Raw genomic sequence first — 17001 nt, forward strand, 5'->3', positions numbered from 1 at the left:
TTTCAGTACTACCATACTAACAGACAGAATTCATGCATCTCTCCAAGCAAATGTGAATACCTATCTGTCAGGGGTTCAGGAGCAGAGGCACAGGGAGGAGAGGAGATGGAGAGCGAGGGGGAGGAATCCGAGGGGAGCGTAGGAGAAGAGGACAGTGGACCGAGGGATTCCATGAGCCTCTCCAGCGAATCGGAAGATTCACAGAAGGGGGCGCCAGTGGCCAGGGGTAGGGGGTTCCCAAGGGGAACGCCCCAGGAGCAAGGGGGGAGCAGAGACTCCCAGAGCAGTACTTGGAAATCAGGACCAGCTTCCCCACCAGAGCAGAGTGGGGGGGAAGAGTCCCAAGGATCGGGGCCAGTGCATTCCCCACCAGGGAGAGAAGATAAGGCAGGGCTGACCACACCTCCATCAGGGAGTCAGACAACGGAGGAGAGGTCAGATCCGGCCAGTATCCCGGAAGAGGGAAGCAGTGACAGAAGCAGTGTAACGGTCAGGAGGAAGGTCACTGGGTTGGCGCGAGAGGCAAGTTCAAATGTACAGGAGCGCGGGACAGCAGAGAGTGAGGATTGGGAACCGGGTCCTAAAGCCCGCCGGAGGGAGGGGGAGGAGCTAAGCGACTCAGCGTCGGAAGAGTCCAGAAAGGGCAGTGCCCCAGCGGGCAGGAGGACCCAGAGGAGGAGAGAGCAGCGTAAAAGCTGGAGCAGAGCTAGGATCTTAAACTGGTGTCATAGGGGAGGAGACTCAGACGGTACTTCGCCGGTCTAGGCTTTAAGACGTAGAGCTGCGTGCTACGGCTTTGAAATGGAAACTGAACCTCAATAAAGACTTTTGTACATAACTACAGCCTAGCGTTGGTCCTCTGTGAGCTGGGACCTAGAGGCAGCTCTGACACTATCTTTCACTCTTCCTCCTGCTGCACTTACGGTCATTTCTTGGTATCATACCACAGCTATCAGCCCAGTTGAGAACAGGGGTGGAGAACCTGTGGTTGGTCCAGATGTTGCTAGACTACAACTGCCCTCTTTCCTGACTACTAGAGCTGATGGGAACTAGAGTCCAGCTACATCTAGGAAAGTCAGAGGTTGGCCACCCCAGTTCAGAAATTCAGCATATTGTGTAAGATAATAATGGGGGGAGGGGGAATCAAGTCTGAAAAGGTTGAAAATACATTTAATAATGTATGTAACAAGAAGGGGAAGGGATCGTTTTCTACTTTTGTTTTCTTGCAGTTCTGCCTTACAGCTCAGAAGAACTTCCTCTTATCTTCTCAAATACGTATATATTCCCTTTCCATACCTGAGCTCTTCTATAACAACATGGTATGCAAAGAATGTAGGAAGAGCCTTGTTGGATGAGACCAAAAGCCTATATAGTCCACCATCCTGTTTCTCTCAGTGGTCGGTCAAGTGCCTATGGGAAGCCCAAAAGCAGAGCCTGAACACAACAGTCCTCTGCCACAGTTGTTCTCCAACATCTCCTATGTCATGATGTCATGATTAGGAGACTTGGCTAGCCTTATCCTCAATCAATTTGTTCAATGACCTTTTAAAGCTGTCTAAATTAGTGGCCATCAAAATGGTAATATTTTATGAAGGGAATTCTGAAGTATAACTGTGTGTTTTGTGAAGTACTTCCTTTTGCCTGTCCTGAATCTCCCACCATCCATCTTCTCCAGATGACCCTGGAGATAACCCCAAGGGGTTTCTATCCACTTTCTCCATACCATGCATAATTTCATACAGCTCCCATCATCTGTCCCTTACTTACCCCCCACCCAACAATGGTCTGGTTTGCATGTGACGCTAAGTCATGCTTTGGTTAACAAACTATGGTTAAACTTCCAGTCGTACCACAGATGATCAAGCTTGCTACATTATAGCTTGGTTTCCCTCCTGACTACCTTCTTCGCACCCCCAACCTAATATCCCAAATGCCTCTGCTGTGCCCTAGTACTGGCATTGACTCACTGTGTCATCAGCCAGCTGTACGAACTGATCAGGAAAACCTCGGAGCATTTCTGCTCTCGGCAATGGCTGTGCCGTTCCAGATTCCCTCCCTTCCCCAATTAAAAGAAGATCAGCGGGCTCACTAGAACACTTAACAAAAATCTAAAAAGTTAGTGAGATAAAATTTGTCTTACAAAAATCATATTGATCCTTCTTCAGCAAGATTTGTCCATCACTCTATTCCATATGCTTGATAAATTTATCTTTAGCAATGTGTGTTTCAACAATTTACCTAGAATAGATGTTAAGCTAACTGGCTTGCAATTTTCTGCATTTCTCGCCGCCGCCACCTGCCCCATTACTTTAAAAAAAGAAAGAGAGAGCACTGCAATGGCCATTTTCTAGTCCACCATTATGAAGACCAATCTTAGGGGAAAGTTACATATTTTTGTCAGATCAACAGCTTCCTATCTGAGTTATTTAAGTCCTCTCAGAGTAGATGTCATCTGGATGCAGTGATTTGTTTTATTCTGCACAGTTTTATTTGATGTTTTAAGGTTTTGTAAAACGCCTTTAGATTTGTTTCTATAAAAGTGGCATTGAAACAACAACGATGATGTTACTTTTAAAAATTGCCCATAAGGTCTGGAACGTATCTTTGCATCACTATCTGCCTACAACTCTCTTTCTAACGGAGCCCCAGTAACTAGACAGTAAGAGCTGTTCGACAGTGGAATTTGCTGCCAAGGAGTGTGATGGAGTCTCCTTCTTTGGAGGTCTTTAAGCAGAGGCTTGACAACCATATGTCAGGAGTGCTTTGATGGTGTTTCCTGCTTGGCAGGGGGTTGGACTCGATGGCCCTTGTGGTCTCTTCCAACTCTAGGATTCTATGATTCTATGATTCTAGATTTGCCCATAGCCAATAGGAGGAGATAACCGCCCCTCCCAGTACTTCAAGGGAAAGTAATAAGTGAACCTGAAATTTAGAGATGAAACAATACAAAATTTTGACAAGGGCAAGCTTTGAGAAAGTCCTTAAGCATAAATATTTTGAAAGAAAAAGATTTCATGTTTGCTGTTCACCAGCCTGTATGGTTCCCATGGCAACTGAAAGAACTTATAGATACAAAGATTACATATACTGGACCCAGCATGAACTCTTCTGATCACCATCGGAACTACACAGGGCACCAGGTAACTCAGCAGGTAAGGATGCACAGGGTGAATTAGTTAATTGCAACTAATTACATGTTTACATAGAAGTGATACCTGCTTCAGCTCCCTTTTCTGGCTCACCTTCCTCTCTTATTAGGGCTGGGAGCCTATTACTGTAGCATATTTAAAACTTCAAACATTTGCAAACCATGAAAACAGAACCAACAGAAATAAAGCCTGGTGTGGGGAAAACAACACATTGTTTTGAATATATTTTGTGTAATGCTGTGTTGCTGGTGTTTTAATTATTCAGCAACTCCCTCTTGCGGGTGATGGAGCAGACTGGGCCACATCCAAAGGAGCTCCTTATTCATTTCACACCAGCATATTCATGTGTTGCAATTATATTTTACATTTCTTCAACGAAGATCAGGTAGCAGTTGTCTCCTCCACGCTGTATCCTCACAACATCCTTGTGAATTAGATTGGGCTGAGAAAGGGGGAGTGGCCCAAGGTCATCCCACAAGTGCTTCATGTCTGAGTGGGAATTTGAACCTGGGTTTTCATATTCAGGTCCACTAGCACACTGCACTATTTTGGCTCTGAACAGTTTATTTTCACAACACCCATATCCAATGCTTGGCGGGTTGCAAAGCTTTGACCATAATCCAAAGCATGGGAACGCACAACAGAATGACAAAACAGGTAGCAAAAGGCAAGCAGCAACAAGCGGATCAAAGAATCACAGAGAGAAGAAAGTAAAGTAAATTGTTTCTTGTCTTCAACTATTCCCATTGCTTTTAGCCCATTGCTTAGTGTTCACCTGCTCCCCCTCAGCTCACCTACCTTCTACCATTCATTTTCCTTCCTTAATTGAGCTGGATTGGGTGATAGTAAATGCCCACCCATTGACAGATACTGCTGATTTTTCCTACAGCTGCAGAAAACCCAGCTCATATCTTTCAATGGCTTTGTTTTCATAGTCCCAACCCAAGAAATAAGGAGAGGGAAGCACAGCTCTAAGGATCTGACAGGCAGGCTGGCAGCCCAGCAGACCTTTGAAAAATTCCTACTCTGATAAGACACTTGATCGCCTGAACTTGGGTGGGTGGCCCTGCAGGAGGCATATGGGAGCTCAGACAGCACAAATGCCACCACCCTCACCCCCACCCCGGATCTGCTGCCTTAAGCCATGTGGCTCTGTGTAGCTCATAATAAGGCCAACTTTGTGTTTGCGTTTAATGAAGAAAATGATTACCTGTGTCCCTGCTGCTTTGTGAAGCTACATCGTTTTCCATGTTGTAAATGACAGTTCCCTGAGAATCAGAAGAGAAGTGACTGACCACAGATTCGTGGTGGGAATGTTTATAGGGATAGCTGTCTGTAGAAGAGTCTGTCCTAGTGTCACTTGCGATAGAAGGCTCACGCCCTGATAAAAAGAAATGATAGGAGAATTAGAAGGGCAAATCTGAAAAGGGCTAAGATGGAAAACAGTAACTGAGAAGTGTTATACAATGATGTACAACAACCACTGTGCATAATAACATATCTCAGTGCAGCCAAGAACAACCTTTTTTTGCAACTGATAAATTTCCTCAAAAGCACAGGAAATGTTTTAATTACCTTACAAAAAAACACAACAACTCTTATTATACAAAATACTTTTTTAAAACCCACTCATCTAGAATATTAAGGTGGTGTACAGCAAAATATGCAAGTACAATACAAAATAAAATAGCATAAACCAATACAAAATAAGCATCTCATCTTGCAAAAGTTTAAACTACTGAATAGCCTGTTGGCCTTAAAAGGTCTTCAAGAGATGTCCGAATCTATGCAGGAAGACTATTCCACAGCATGGGTCTGGCGACACTAACAGCCGGACTCTGGATGAACTGAGTGATCAAGCTAGGATATAAGGACTCAGGTGGCACTTAAAGTATCCTGCACACAAGTTGTTCAAGATGGGGTATTGGTGACCGGACAGTACTTATTACACACCATTGGGTTGGAGGGGACACCACCACCTCCTTAAGGGCTGCAGGCAGCACCCCATCACACAATGATGTGTTCACAACACCCTTGGTCTACCTGATCATCCCCCTCCAACTAACTTCAACCAGTCAGGAAGGGAAGGGGGCCAGAGGGCAAATGGCTGGATGCATTACCACAAGTAAGTCGAAATCAACTGAAAATGATCCTATAGCACTGGGACAGATGTAGCATTTTAACCTAGCTCCCTGCCACACCAAACAGTTCATCAAATGGAAAGCTCTTACGGTGCATCTGAAAGATGCTCTAGCAGTGGCAAGTATTCAAGAGAATAATGAATATATCTCCCTGGGCCTTTGCTACCTCACATGATACATGGAAAGCATTGGGGGGGGGAAATGAATTTTTAGTTTATACATTCCTCTTCTCAAAGATGAAATGAAGGAATTAATTGCTGCTGAGTTATGCCCTCCAGTCTTCAAGGCAGGAGGAAGAGCTAGTCGTGATTTGCCCTTCCTTGTGGAGCTGTTGTTGTTCAGAATGATGAGCCCAACCCATAAAAATGATGAGTCAAACCCATAAAAACAAGTGAGAAAATAGTCCCTCCTTTGTTCCTCAAGAACAGGAATTTAGGGGAAGATTTCCTGCTTCCAAATCAGGAATTCAGTAGACTTCAAGATGTAGCTCAGCAGCAAAATGACAAAAGGGTGAGGATACAAGTAGGTTGCAAAAGCTTCACCAAGGGTTGGCAAAAGCGAAAACATCAAACCTACAGTGATTGGCAACTGTGTGAACAGACGCTGCTGCAAGACAGGAACTGGGCTCAGGTGAAATGTTATCTAAACCCAATCTAACCCTGTGCAATGGTCAATTCCTTGTGGGGAAAAGAACAGGTAGGCAGAAGAATTTAGAGAATCACTTGCCCCTGACTTCTGCCTTGCTCCTCTGCAAGTCCTTGTCTGTTCCCTCTTGTGTTTTTCAGTATGAAATCTAAGCACCTGAGGATTCACCAGAAGGCCATAACCTGCACTGCGGCAGCCTAACATTAACAAATGATTCCAAGTCACATTGGAAATTCTGGATTTTAAAAATGGTATTTTATTTGTATACTCAGTTTTGGAGAACACTTCAACACCATCTCTTATCCAGCAAGATTTCTTTGCGACTCCTCTGCTTTCTGTTATTTCACCAGGCAAACACACCATAAATCTTGGTAACTGGCAAAAAATACACGCAAAACTCTGAAACTAGAGTGCTCAAAGATTACCTGAGTCTTCACTATCATAGTAGGTCCTGCTATACTGTTGTAGGTCCACCTGTGTGGGAAGGTCCTGCGTTGACACTGGAGTTCCTCTCGGGTCTGCATATAGTAGTAGCAAGGGCTGATAATGACCCTTAATGCACTTGGTCACAACATCTTTCCATTTCGGACCTATCTGAAATTTTTGTAAAAGTTCAAAACACATTAGTGGAGGTTACCTGCATTTAGTTGGAATTACGATAAAATTTAACACACCAGTAGTCAACCGAGATTCACACTGACTTAGGTTACATTAAAAATAATTCTCTTTTATTTCTTTTGAATGAGTGTTAATGCTTACAGTTGGGAGAAAATCACGAAATCTGATTCCCCCCGGCCCCAGCATCCTCTATGTGCAAATGTAATATTCGCTGGAGAGGGGTTTGGGTTTTGGGGACGCATCTCCTAAAACAAACCTGAGCAAGAACTTTTAGGTTTTTGGAATTGCCCTTAGTGGATATTCTTAAAGGCTATGTGATTTAAAGATTTTAGTGATAATTTGTATTCTCATGAGCAGATTTCTTCATGCAGACAAAAAGCTGGTAGTTGAGGACAAGGACAGCATGCAGTAGCCTTTTCACCAGCAGTAGCCAGTGGGAAATTCTGAAATGGACCATTTCAGGGTAGGGGTGGGGGTAGCTTTTTATATGATGGATTCAAAGCTACATGGATCTGCTTAAAGGCCCAGTCCTCCAGTTTCACCAGCTTAAAGTACCACCTTACCCTCCATGTGGCTGGCATGAGCCAATAGGATTTTGGATGTGCTTGTGGACCTACTACTCTAAATCTCCTGGTCCCTTGCCAGAATTGCTCAGCCTCCCTCCTTTGCCACCATAATATGAAAAAGACATTGGTCTTGGCAGAGAGGCAGGCAGGAATCAAACATTGATTAACCATTATGAACTTACATACAAAAGATTTAATGTAGCAATGGAGTAACGTTCCGAAATATAAAATGAGTTGAAAAGCCTTAAAAATGAAAATGATATGCCAATGAGTATTTACTGTTGACAAAACCTCTTAATTATTTAAATCTGAGTTGCACATACTTTCAAGATCAAAGGCTTGATGTCCATCAGAAGGAATATACAGAAAAGGATCTGTATAGCATGCAAAATACAAGTAGCATTCTGAGTGTTCCAATAACCACTACTCTGTTTTGTACAGGTGGTGACTATTATACACATGTCCAATTGATGTGCAGGTCCTTTTGGACCCAGAAGAGAGCAGAATGGGTGACAGAACAGGGTGGGGCAGGCTTATGTACACTCCGCTGATGCACATGGGGGCCAAGAACGGAACCCCCATGCAAAATGGTCACCACCTGTACTTCATAGACATGCACTGAAGTAAGCACCTTAAAATGCATTTTATCCTTACACAGGGATGTTTTTTAAATACAGGTAATTTACAGCAGAGAAAGACAACCAAAAATAAATTAAAGAGGTAAAGTTCCTCTTTTAGGGGTTGTGAATATTCACATTGCAATAGGATGGTTCCTTTTGTTACTTTTTGGCTTTTGACAAGTAGGAACAGAAGATGAGAACCACAGAGAATATCAAAGTGAACTGTATGCTCAAACTGATGGATTTCATGGCAAGTACTTCATCCAGAGCAGCAAGAGAGAAGAACTTCTAATTAGGAAACAGCATGCTTAAATGATGGCATGTTTGCACTAGCCAACATCTGCTGCAGTCTGTTGTATTTCATTTTGTAGAAAGAACAAGAATGGGGAACCAGCTGGAACAGGCCGCTGATGGGTGAACTACATAAGCTATTTATGATTCATTCAGCTACAAGCTTTGCAAAAGCCAGCTGTACAGAAACACCTGAGAAGAAGGGAATAAGACATAAAGCTTATAAATTGAAGGGTTCCAATCTGATGCAGGAAGGCAAACAAGTAACCCAAACGTTGCACTCTGAGCAATGCACGAAGTGTCATGATATCAGGCATTGGTGGCTGTGCTGTATACAAGTCCACAGGTATTTGAAATGTAGACACAAGCAGCACTGCCAGCCAGGAACAATTTCAGCAATGGACAATGCAAACTTAGAAAGAAATACCACTCATATATCACACAACCAAATATTACACATGCTGCGGGGGGAACATATATCAGAAAGGGCATCCATCATGTATAGTCAAAAGGAAGGTGTGGTTAAGTAAGCCTCCTATTTTTTCTGCTCTCCTCCATGTTTCTCTGATACCCTCCCCTCACACTCATCATTCTTTTTCCTTTTTAAGTGATCACTTTTCTATAAGAACCTGCCTTTGCCCTGCACAGCTCTCTAGATATATGGACCAGAACACATATTGCTATAGGGAGACAGCCCATTTCTGTTTTATTCAAATGATATGTAGTTTCCCTAGAATAATAATCTGTAACCATTCACTACATGGAAAGCCACTGCATGAAGTGATTTAATATGCCCTCCATATAGCAGCCGTTACATGAACACCAGCCTCTGCTCTCAAAAATAAAGTGCCTTCCTAGTGAGTGACACTTTTAGAAGCAATAAGCACAGCTTACTTTGCACGTTTCCAGCACGAGATCCCTGGAAATAAACGAAAGCTGTACAAGAACAAGTTGCATGAGGTAAAGCAAGTATGAGCTGATATGTGAAAACCCATCCTAAAATGATCTAAAAATCTTTAGGAAAAACAAAATAGACCCACATTCTCACAAACACCCAAACGTCTTTACTGAACTTTCAAATAAGCAAATGTAATTTTCTTACCTCTTTGACATGAGCATCATCAAAGTACATCCACTTGCGGATCTTTGTTTGGAAGAAGAAGGTAGAGTAATGTTTTCCATAGTAACAGATCATTCCAACCAAATACAGTTCACATTGTTTTGCTCTGTCATCAGTTACTCTGAAGAAAAGCTTTTAAAAAAGGAGAGGAAAAAGCAAAAAAATGTAGTTTTTTGTATGGAAAGGTCATTATTATTTTTTCTTCTAAAAAGAAAAGAAAGGAAGTTAACTATTTAGCTCAACCTTAAATCTAGCCCATGCAGTCCATTTGATAGTAAAAAGGAACAAAAATTTAACAGCACTGGCATAAACAAAAACAAAAAACAAAAAAGGAGAAGAGACATATTGCTACAGGATGCAATGGACTTACATCTCCCAGTTTAAGACAGGTGCCCAGGCTGTGAATTACATCCTCAGCCAGATCAGAGTGATCAGAGTCCCACACCAGCCCAATAGTGATGATCTGGGGAGAGTTCATCAGTACACGACGAATGCGAATCTTTTCCCCACAGTTGCTCTGAAAAAAAGAGTAACAAATAAAGTCCCAGGTTAACTAAAACTGGAATTAATGCGGCTTCCTGTTGTTTAGTAACCTCTCAAATCCTGACCTCTTTCCACCCTAAATATATTGCTCTAAGACAGAAAGGGCTTGAAATGTAACTGATTCACAAAGCAAATACAAGTTTAGGTGGTGCAAGTTTCTTTGTCTGGAAGCACCCACAGTGAGTTTAAGTAAACTGACAATATGAAACAAGGAGGGAGTCAGAAAACCTCACCCGGTTAGAACATTGACAATATTGACAATTGACAGTCATACACAAACTTGTACAATTTCCATTATGAAACCAGGAATATTTTCTACTATTTCTAGTATGCTGATGAATTAAGACATGGCGGATTCTACAATTAGATACAGGCAGACACAGATTTCAGTAGATACCATTCAGTCTACTGCTTCTATTAAAGGAAAACAGCATATACACACCGGACAGTTTCTCAAGTCCCCCATGGTGCTGGCATTTTGTAGCAGCTCTCCAAACATATCTGGAGTGGGTTTCTCCCGTCTTTCCAGCATGCAAATTGCCTGATTGCTTTAAGTTGAGGGGGGAAATGTATAGAGCAAGAATTAAAAACATTAGACTTTGGTCTGTGATCAATACTTTAATAAAGCGTATTTATCCTAAGATCTGGTGTAGAAGTACAGAGTCTCAGCTTAAAAATCAAACTCACAAGCTGAACAGAAACATGTGCATGGGCAACATATGATTCAGAATCTAATGTGCATCCGAGTGATGCTTTTAGCAATGAAGGACTTAACGGCCGGCTCACTGCCCTGTATTGGATACACTATTCTGCTCCTCCACATCCTACAAATGTTGAAAACTAATTGAAATCTCTTAAGATTTTATCCCCAACTTTTTGTGTGCATTTCTTGCAATATAATATTTGGATAAAAGCTTCAGAATACACACAGCTTTAGAAAACAAGTTAAGCAAGGAGGACAGTTCCTTTCCCCCAAAAGAGCTTACATTTAATGTCGATTGGGAGGAAGACTACAGTAACAGAGAAAGGGAGAGATTAGTTACTAATTTGATCAGAAAGGAACTTGTTAGTCATGTAAACATACAGTAACAAGTTCCTCAAGGGTGAATACTTATAACACATTGTTTTAATCATTTTCTTTCCTACATTATGCTGCCTTTTCTAAAATACTCAAAGCCACATTTGTGCCAATTAAAATGCAAAAAAGATCAGATTCTCTATTGCAGCCCCTCAGCTATGGAAGTCCCTCCCAAGAGACAAGTCTCCTCAATAATGATTTTTAGGCAGGTCTTCTTAATTTGCCATGCCTTTGATTTATTTTAATTCCTACCTGCTTGCAGCTTTGTTTTGTTAGCTTGATTTAATGCTCTCTGTTTGTTATATTTTATTTATTATTTTCCTGTTACAAAATTGCACACACATAAATCATAAAACATGAGACGACTGACAAAAAAAAGGGCCACGGGGGGGCGGGGAGGAGTGTAAAATACTAAACATATTATTTTACGGAACATAATAATGAAGCGATTACAGTAGACCAGTTCAATGAATTGTTCAACGAATCAACTTGGAAAATACAGAATAATAGCAGCGAGCTAATGAGCAGTGCCCACTTGTCTACACCATATTGCAATATAAGTTGTAGGTATTTCTTGTCCACATGTTGTTTAATTTGTATATTTAATCAAATCACATCATGCAGTGTAAAAATTATCTCATTTTCCCTCTGGTTTTCATATTTTAAAAATTTAATTCTAATTGTCTAAAGCACTTCTTCACGCAATGCGCAGTTAAACTATGGAACTCCCACAGGAGGCAGTGATGACCACCAACTGAGATGGCTTTTAAAAAGGATTAGACAAATTCCTGGGAGGAGAGAGCTATCTATGGCTATTAGCCATGATGGCTATTGCTCTGCCTGCACAGTTTGAGGCAGCAATGCTTCTGAATACCAGTTGCTGGAAACCACAAGAGGGGAGAGTGCTTAAATCCTGCTTGCAAGTTTCCTTGCAAGTCAATCACTGTGAGAACAGGATGGTGGACGAGATGGACCTGATCCAGCAAGCACCTCTTATAATTTTAGTGCTGTAAAACACAGGGAGGGGCGTCCTCTTGAGAGCCTAAAAGGAGGTATACAAATGCTTTTATAATATAAATAAAAGATATCTGAAAAGTATTATTATATCATGAATTGGGGGCCAATTATCAATAATATACATAACATATATGGTATGTTATGTAATGTAGATAAGACAAAAGGAATTTTTTTCCTTTTCTTTTCCATTGCAAAGAACTGAGACTCACCAGAGTGAAGTGGTTGAGATATAATGTACCATCTGGATAAAGGGCAATGGATCAGAGGTGGCCCCACAACTGGTACAAACACACTAAATCAGAGAAATAAAAACCGTCAGTAGTCAAAACTGAAAACAGTTTCTCATGCACATTTCCACATTTCTATATCACAGGATTGAATTGGTTTGGGATGGTTATGTTGTACCATACCTGCTCAAATAGGGTCATTGCAAACTTTTGATGTGAAATGCAGTGTGGGGCAGTACAGATGTCTTCTTTAGATTCATCTGCAATGTGAAAGTGAATCCGCATTAAGAGGTTTTCCTGCAGCCAGGGAGAGAGGAAATAAAAATAAGAATTATTCAACAATTTCAAAAAGACAAAGGTGACATTTTAGGGTCAGGTGGGATGTACCTTCTAAGTATTCTAAATTTATTTAAGAATTTAGGAGCTTGACAGCTAATGTCAAGAATGAGTTAATGTAACTCAGAAAGCTACCCTGTATTCCATCCATATTGGATGTTACACCAAATCTTCAGGTTTTGCCATTATTAATTTTGACAAATATTCAAATGTCAGTGGTTTGGCTGAAATACAAAGCAGCATCTAAATAGTGGGCTGACAAAGGGTGACAGGCAGAGCCTAGCTATCTGCTTACTGACCTGGTATAATGTCATTATCTTTTGTTCAATGATTTCTCAAGTACATATAATATTGGCTTAAGCAGCACTGACATACCTTTTAAGGAAAGAAAGTGAAGTAATGAAGTTGTTATAAGGTTTAATTGGGAACCTATTTGCATTCTCCATCCACAACCTTTATGTCAGCCTACCAGCTTGCAATGCTAGCAAATATCACATTTTGTGATGACACAAACTGTATACTGTATTTGTTAGCATCTATAAGCTGGCTTGGCAAGTCTTGAGTTCCTATCCTTTTCCAGTTTTAGCTACAAAACATTACAAGTGGGTTTTATATAACCAGTTATGACATATCCTTTTACTATTGTGAGTATGGGTACACAATATGCAAGTGACTGCTAATTAATATTACTTCCCCCTTTTCATCAGCAGATATAGAAAGGCAGCTTCACAAACCTAGCCAAAATCACAGGGAAACAGGAGCCATATCAACTAAGATTTCCCAGTTCAATTAAGTCTTGATACCATGCACAAAAAGCCCGAGAAAACAGAGATACGCAAAACACTGACATTACAAACAGAATAAATACTGTACCTCAAAACTTTAACTAGTTATAGGGGTTTGTTTTTTAAGAAAATGGTAAATATATGGCAGGTGTTAGTGGCAAGAATCATCTAAAATAGCAAAATAAGGGAGCAGATGCAACCCACTAGGCACCAAGCAGAGACATTAAATTATGCCAGATATAACATTTTCTCTTCCTGGTAAAATTAACACAATGACTTGGCCAGTACTATCACAACAGTGTCTCTGAATTCAAGAAATATCACTTTCTTAACAGCTGACATGATTGTTTCTAGAACAATGGACGTTTGAAGGATTTACGGTATGTAAGAGATGCTTCAAAGATCTGATATTTTAAAATTATGCTTCTACAGCGAGAGAGCAAGAGAGTGAAGGCTAAACTATATTATTAGTAGAATTTAATGCTATCGTTATTTAAGCCCCAAACTGTGGCTTTTCTCACAGTCTTATTCGCAAACATACAGCTGTTTAGATGGGTTAAAATAGTTGTTAAATTCGCCTGCTTTTGCAACAGTGTTATCTTCACTATTACACTGTATAGCCTACCTAAGTGTCTCACTAGAAGCAGCTCAGCGTTCCTCACTATTACCTCTGCTGTAAAATACTTATTATTAATTGAGAATATGGAGATTTTATCTGCTAGTTTGTGCTTAGCAAGGCAAGGCATTCTTTCCTGCAAGAATTTTCAGCTATTCCACAGAAGTCATACTCACAAAGCATTCGGCAGCATCATCCATGATGCCCAACTGGAAACGCTGTTCATCTTGAAAAGTCTTTGCAAGAGCACTACGAAGTGCATCAGATGGCAACACTTTCTCACTGCTGCACTGAAACTGGTTAAAGATACCCTAGGATAGGAGGAAAGTTAAAGGTCAACTTTTACATGAACTCACATATCTTAAGTGAGTGTACATTTACACAAAGTGAATCCAGTTACCAGTACAGTGGTGCCTCGCAAGACGAAATTAATCCGTTCCGTGAGGCTCTTCGTATAGCGGTTTTTTCATCTTGCGAAGCAAGCCCATTGACAGTTTAGCGGATTAGTGCTATTAGCGGTTTAGCGGCTTTTAGCGATCAGCTGTTAAGCGGCTTATCAGCGGATCAGCTGTTAAGCGGCTTAGCGGCTTAGGAAAAGGGGGGGGAGGGGAAAAAAACCTGCAGGAACTCGCAAGACATTTTCGTCTTGTGAAGCAAGCCCATAGGGAAATTCGTTTTGCGAAGCGCCTCCAAAACGGAAAACCCTTTCGTCTAGCGGGTTTTCCGTCTTGCGAGGCGTTCGTCTTGCGGGGCACCACTGTATCTGTCATGTTATCATGTCATATATGAAAACCTTGATACTAACTGCAGACTCACCCTTTCACTCTTTTCCTGCTTTTGGCATCTTAGCTACATGTATTACTTTTATCCTGTTTTTGGTTCACATGCTCGTGCTAAATTCTTGACCTTTCTCACACTCACGTGCCTGCTTCCTCTGCTCTTGACACCACACCACCTGGAGTGTTTACTAGACTGTACCAGCATACCATCCCCACATCCATACATCAGAGATTACTGCCAGGGATGTTACTGCACAAAACATTTTGCATGTATTTTTGTTAACAACCCTATAAACAACCAGGCTTCAATGTTCTTAAGATACGGCAAACAGGTGGTCGTTTATAGGTTCCTGACTTGCCTGTAATAGTTAGGCATCTGACTGGCATAACAAAAGACATCAGCATCTGAAACACATATAGGGGATTTGACTATTTTAGTTTGACTGCACCTCCTTGCACTGGACTCCATTCTGCTGCAAAGGGTTCCAACAACCAGGAGAAAATTTCCAGGTGTGCAAGGGGATGCAACAGGAAAGGCACTTAAAAAGCCCCAATGTGAAAATGCAAATTGCAGTCCTTAGTTAGTACCCAACGGCAACTATTCTAAACATTCATATTATCAATAAATTGTCATGGGGAAAACATCTGCAAATATAGCATTAGCAAAATTGGACTTAAGAATAAATATGTACAAAATATTTCATACATCCATTTTTGGTACTATCCATTTTTATTCTAAAAACAATCCTGTGAGGTAAGTTAGGCTGAGAGGTTGTGTCTAGTTGAACAAACTTCATGGTGGAGTGATTTGAGACTGAGCTTCTCCAATCCTAGTTTGGCACTTTAACTACTACACCCCAGCCATGTATGTCTTACAGTCTTAGACCCACTTGTTTGCTGATTGCTGGTACTTTGATACGTTTTTTTGTCTCAAATGGTTTAAATTATTCTATCCATTTTAACTCTGGTATATTCCTTTTAAAAATGTTTTACTACTGAAAGCAACCCCATTTGCTTTCATCTATGGCTAGAAATATTCCAATCCACTTTTCATTACAACTAACTCAAAGCTTCTTAGTGTTAGTGACCTTAGGGACACTGTCTTCTTCCGGTTTGCAATAATTTCTACCTTTCTAAATGAGCAATTAACTTCCTATGATGCTAATGGGCTTCTAACCGTAACACTAATGAAATCTTGTGGAGGACTGTATCCTAAGCATCACAAAATCTTCCTAGCTGGCAAAAATCAGTTTCGACGTTTTGTTTACCTATTCCAAAACATGCAACGGAGTATTTTGAGCTCTTTGGAGAAAGGACAGGGAACAAACACAATAAAACGCATAAATAAAAAAATCATGTTATCACATACCTTCCTTTGATCTATTTTTGCCATAAGATTTCAAATTCCCCATCAGTATTTCAACTTAAAATCTCAGTCATAAAGTATGAGCCAATGTGGTTGTGGAGAAAGTTTTGATGGGTAGGCAGGTGGGAGCTCAGGAGCTCCTGTATCTGCCTCATTACTCCCCGGGGGCTGGAGGGATCAGCATAGCTAGCTGCTGGGGTGCCCCCCTGCAGTTCACCTGGGGAGAAGGCCCTTGCAACACCCCTCCGGGGCTTAAAGCTAGCAGGAGAAGAGCCATGGGGCCCGGGTTAACTTTGAACGCTCCAGATGGTGTGGTGTCAAGAGCAGAGGAAGCAGGCACGTGAGTGCAAGAAAGGTCAAGAATTTGAGAGAATAGGGAGTACTTGAGACGCAAGGACTGAAAGCTACCATGAGGAGAGACTGGGAGCAAACTGGAACAAAAGGCTCAGCTAGAAGTCCTTTGCAAGAACGACCAGGATTAGAAGCTCTTAATGGCAAGGGAAAGGGCAGGAAGAAACTGAAAGGTGCTTCATAAGCCAGGATTCTAAGGAATAAGCTCAGTGGGAAGCTTCTCATTTGGGAGTAAAAGGTAACTTGGAATCTGTAAGGAAGATGCTTATTAATAGATTGTTTATTTGTAAGAATCCTGGCTCCTGATTTAAGTTTTGTAAATTGTTTAGCACTGATTGAAATGGTTCATTTTCATGTTTTCCTTTAAAATTAATAAAAATCATTTTTAAACAATGAGGTAGGCTTTATGCCTTCAAGAGTAAAAACTTTAGTTTTGGGGTGAAGGGTGAAAATCTACCAGCGTGTGCTTATCAAAACAATATACTCTGGCTTCTCCTCAGATCGCATCAAATCAATATCGTGTAGATTTATATATACAATATCGTGTAGATTTATATATATATATTCAATACGAGAGAGAAGGCTCCAACGTTTTGTTCAAGCTCCTTGAATAAAATATTAACTTCCATCCAGCAATCTTTAATTTTTTTTCAAACGGAAATAAAACCACCAGTAAGCATTATTAGAATTAGACATCCTAAGAGTTATTTTCTGATTCCATTTGCCTAATCCTAATTCTATTTTCAAAATTAA

The 17001-nt window shown here is 40.9% G+C and overlaps 1 protein-coding gene across 5 annotated transcripts in view; it reads right to left on the reverse strand.

The window, feature by feature from the left end:
• Positions 1-17001, reverse strand: part of USP54 (ubiquitin specific peptidase 54) — a 103390-nt gene that overhangs the window by 26195 nt on the left and 60194 nt on the right. For all 5 annotated transcript variants that reach the window (XM_079975080.1, XM_079975081.1, XM_079975082.1 and 2 more), the window contains exons 4-11: positions 13929-14063; positions 12199-12312; positions 11998-12080; positions 10136-10241; positions 9521-9667; positions 9133-9282; positions 6361-6529; positions 4360-4530 (exon numbers count right to left, since the gene is read on the reverse strand). In XM_079975080.1, coding sequence (XP_079831206.1) covers positions 4360-4530; positions 6361-6529; positions 9133-9282; positions 9521-9667; positions 10136-10241; positions 11998-12080; positions 12199-12312; positions 13929-14063 — 1075 coding nt within the window. The remainder of the gene's footprint in view (positions 1-4359; positions 4531-6360; positions 6530-9132; positions 9283-9520; positions 9668-10135; positions 10242-11997; positions 12081-12198; positions 12313-13928; positions 14064-17001) is intronic.

The sequence above is a fragment of the Podarcis cretensis genome, assembly GCF_951804945.1.
Source record: "Podarcis cretensis genome assembly, chromosome: 5".
Taxonomy (NCBI): domain Eukaryota; kingdom Metazoa; phylum Chordata; class Lepidosauria; order Squamata; family Lacertidae; genus Podarcis; species Podarcis cretensis.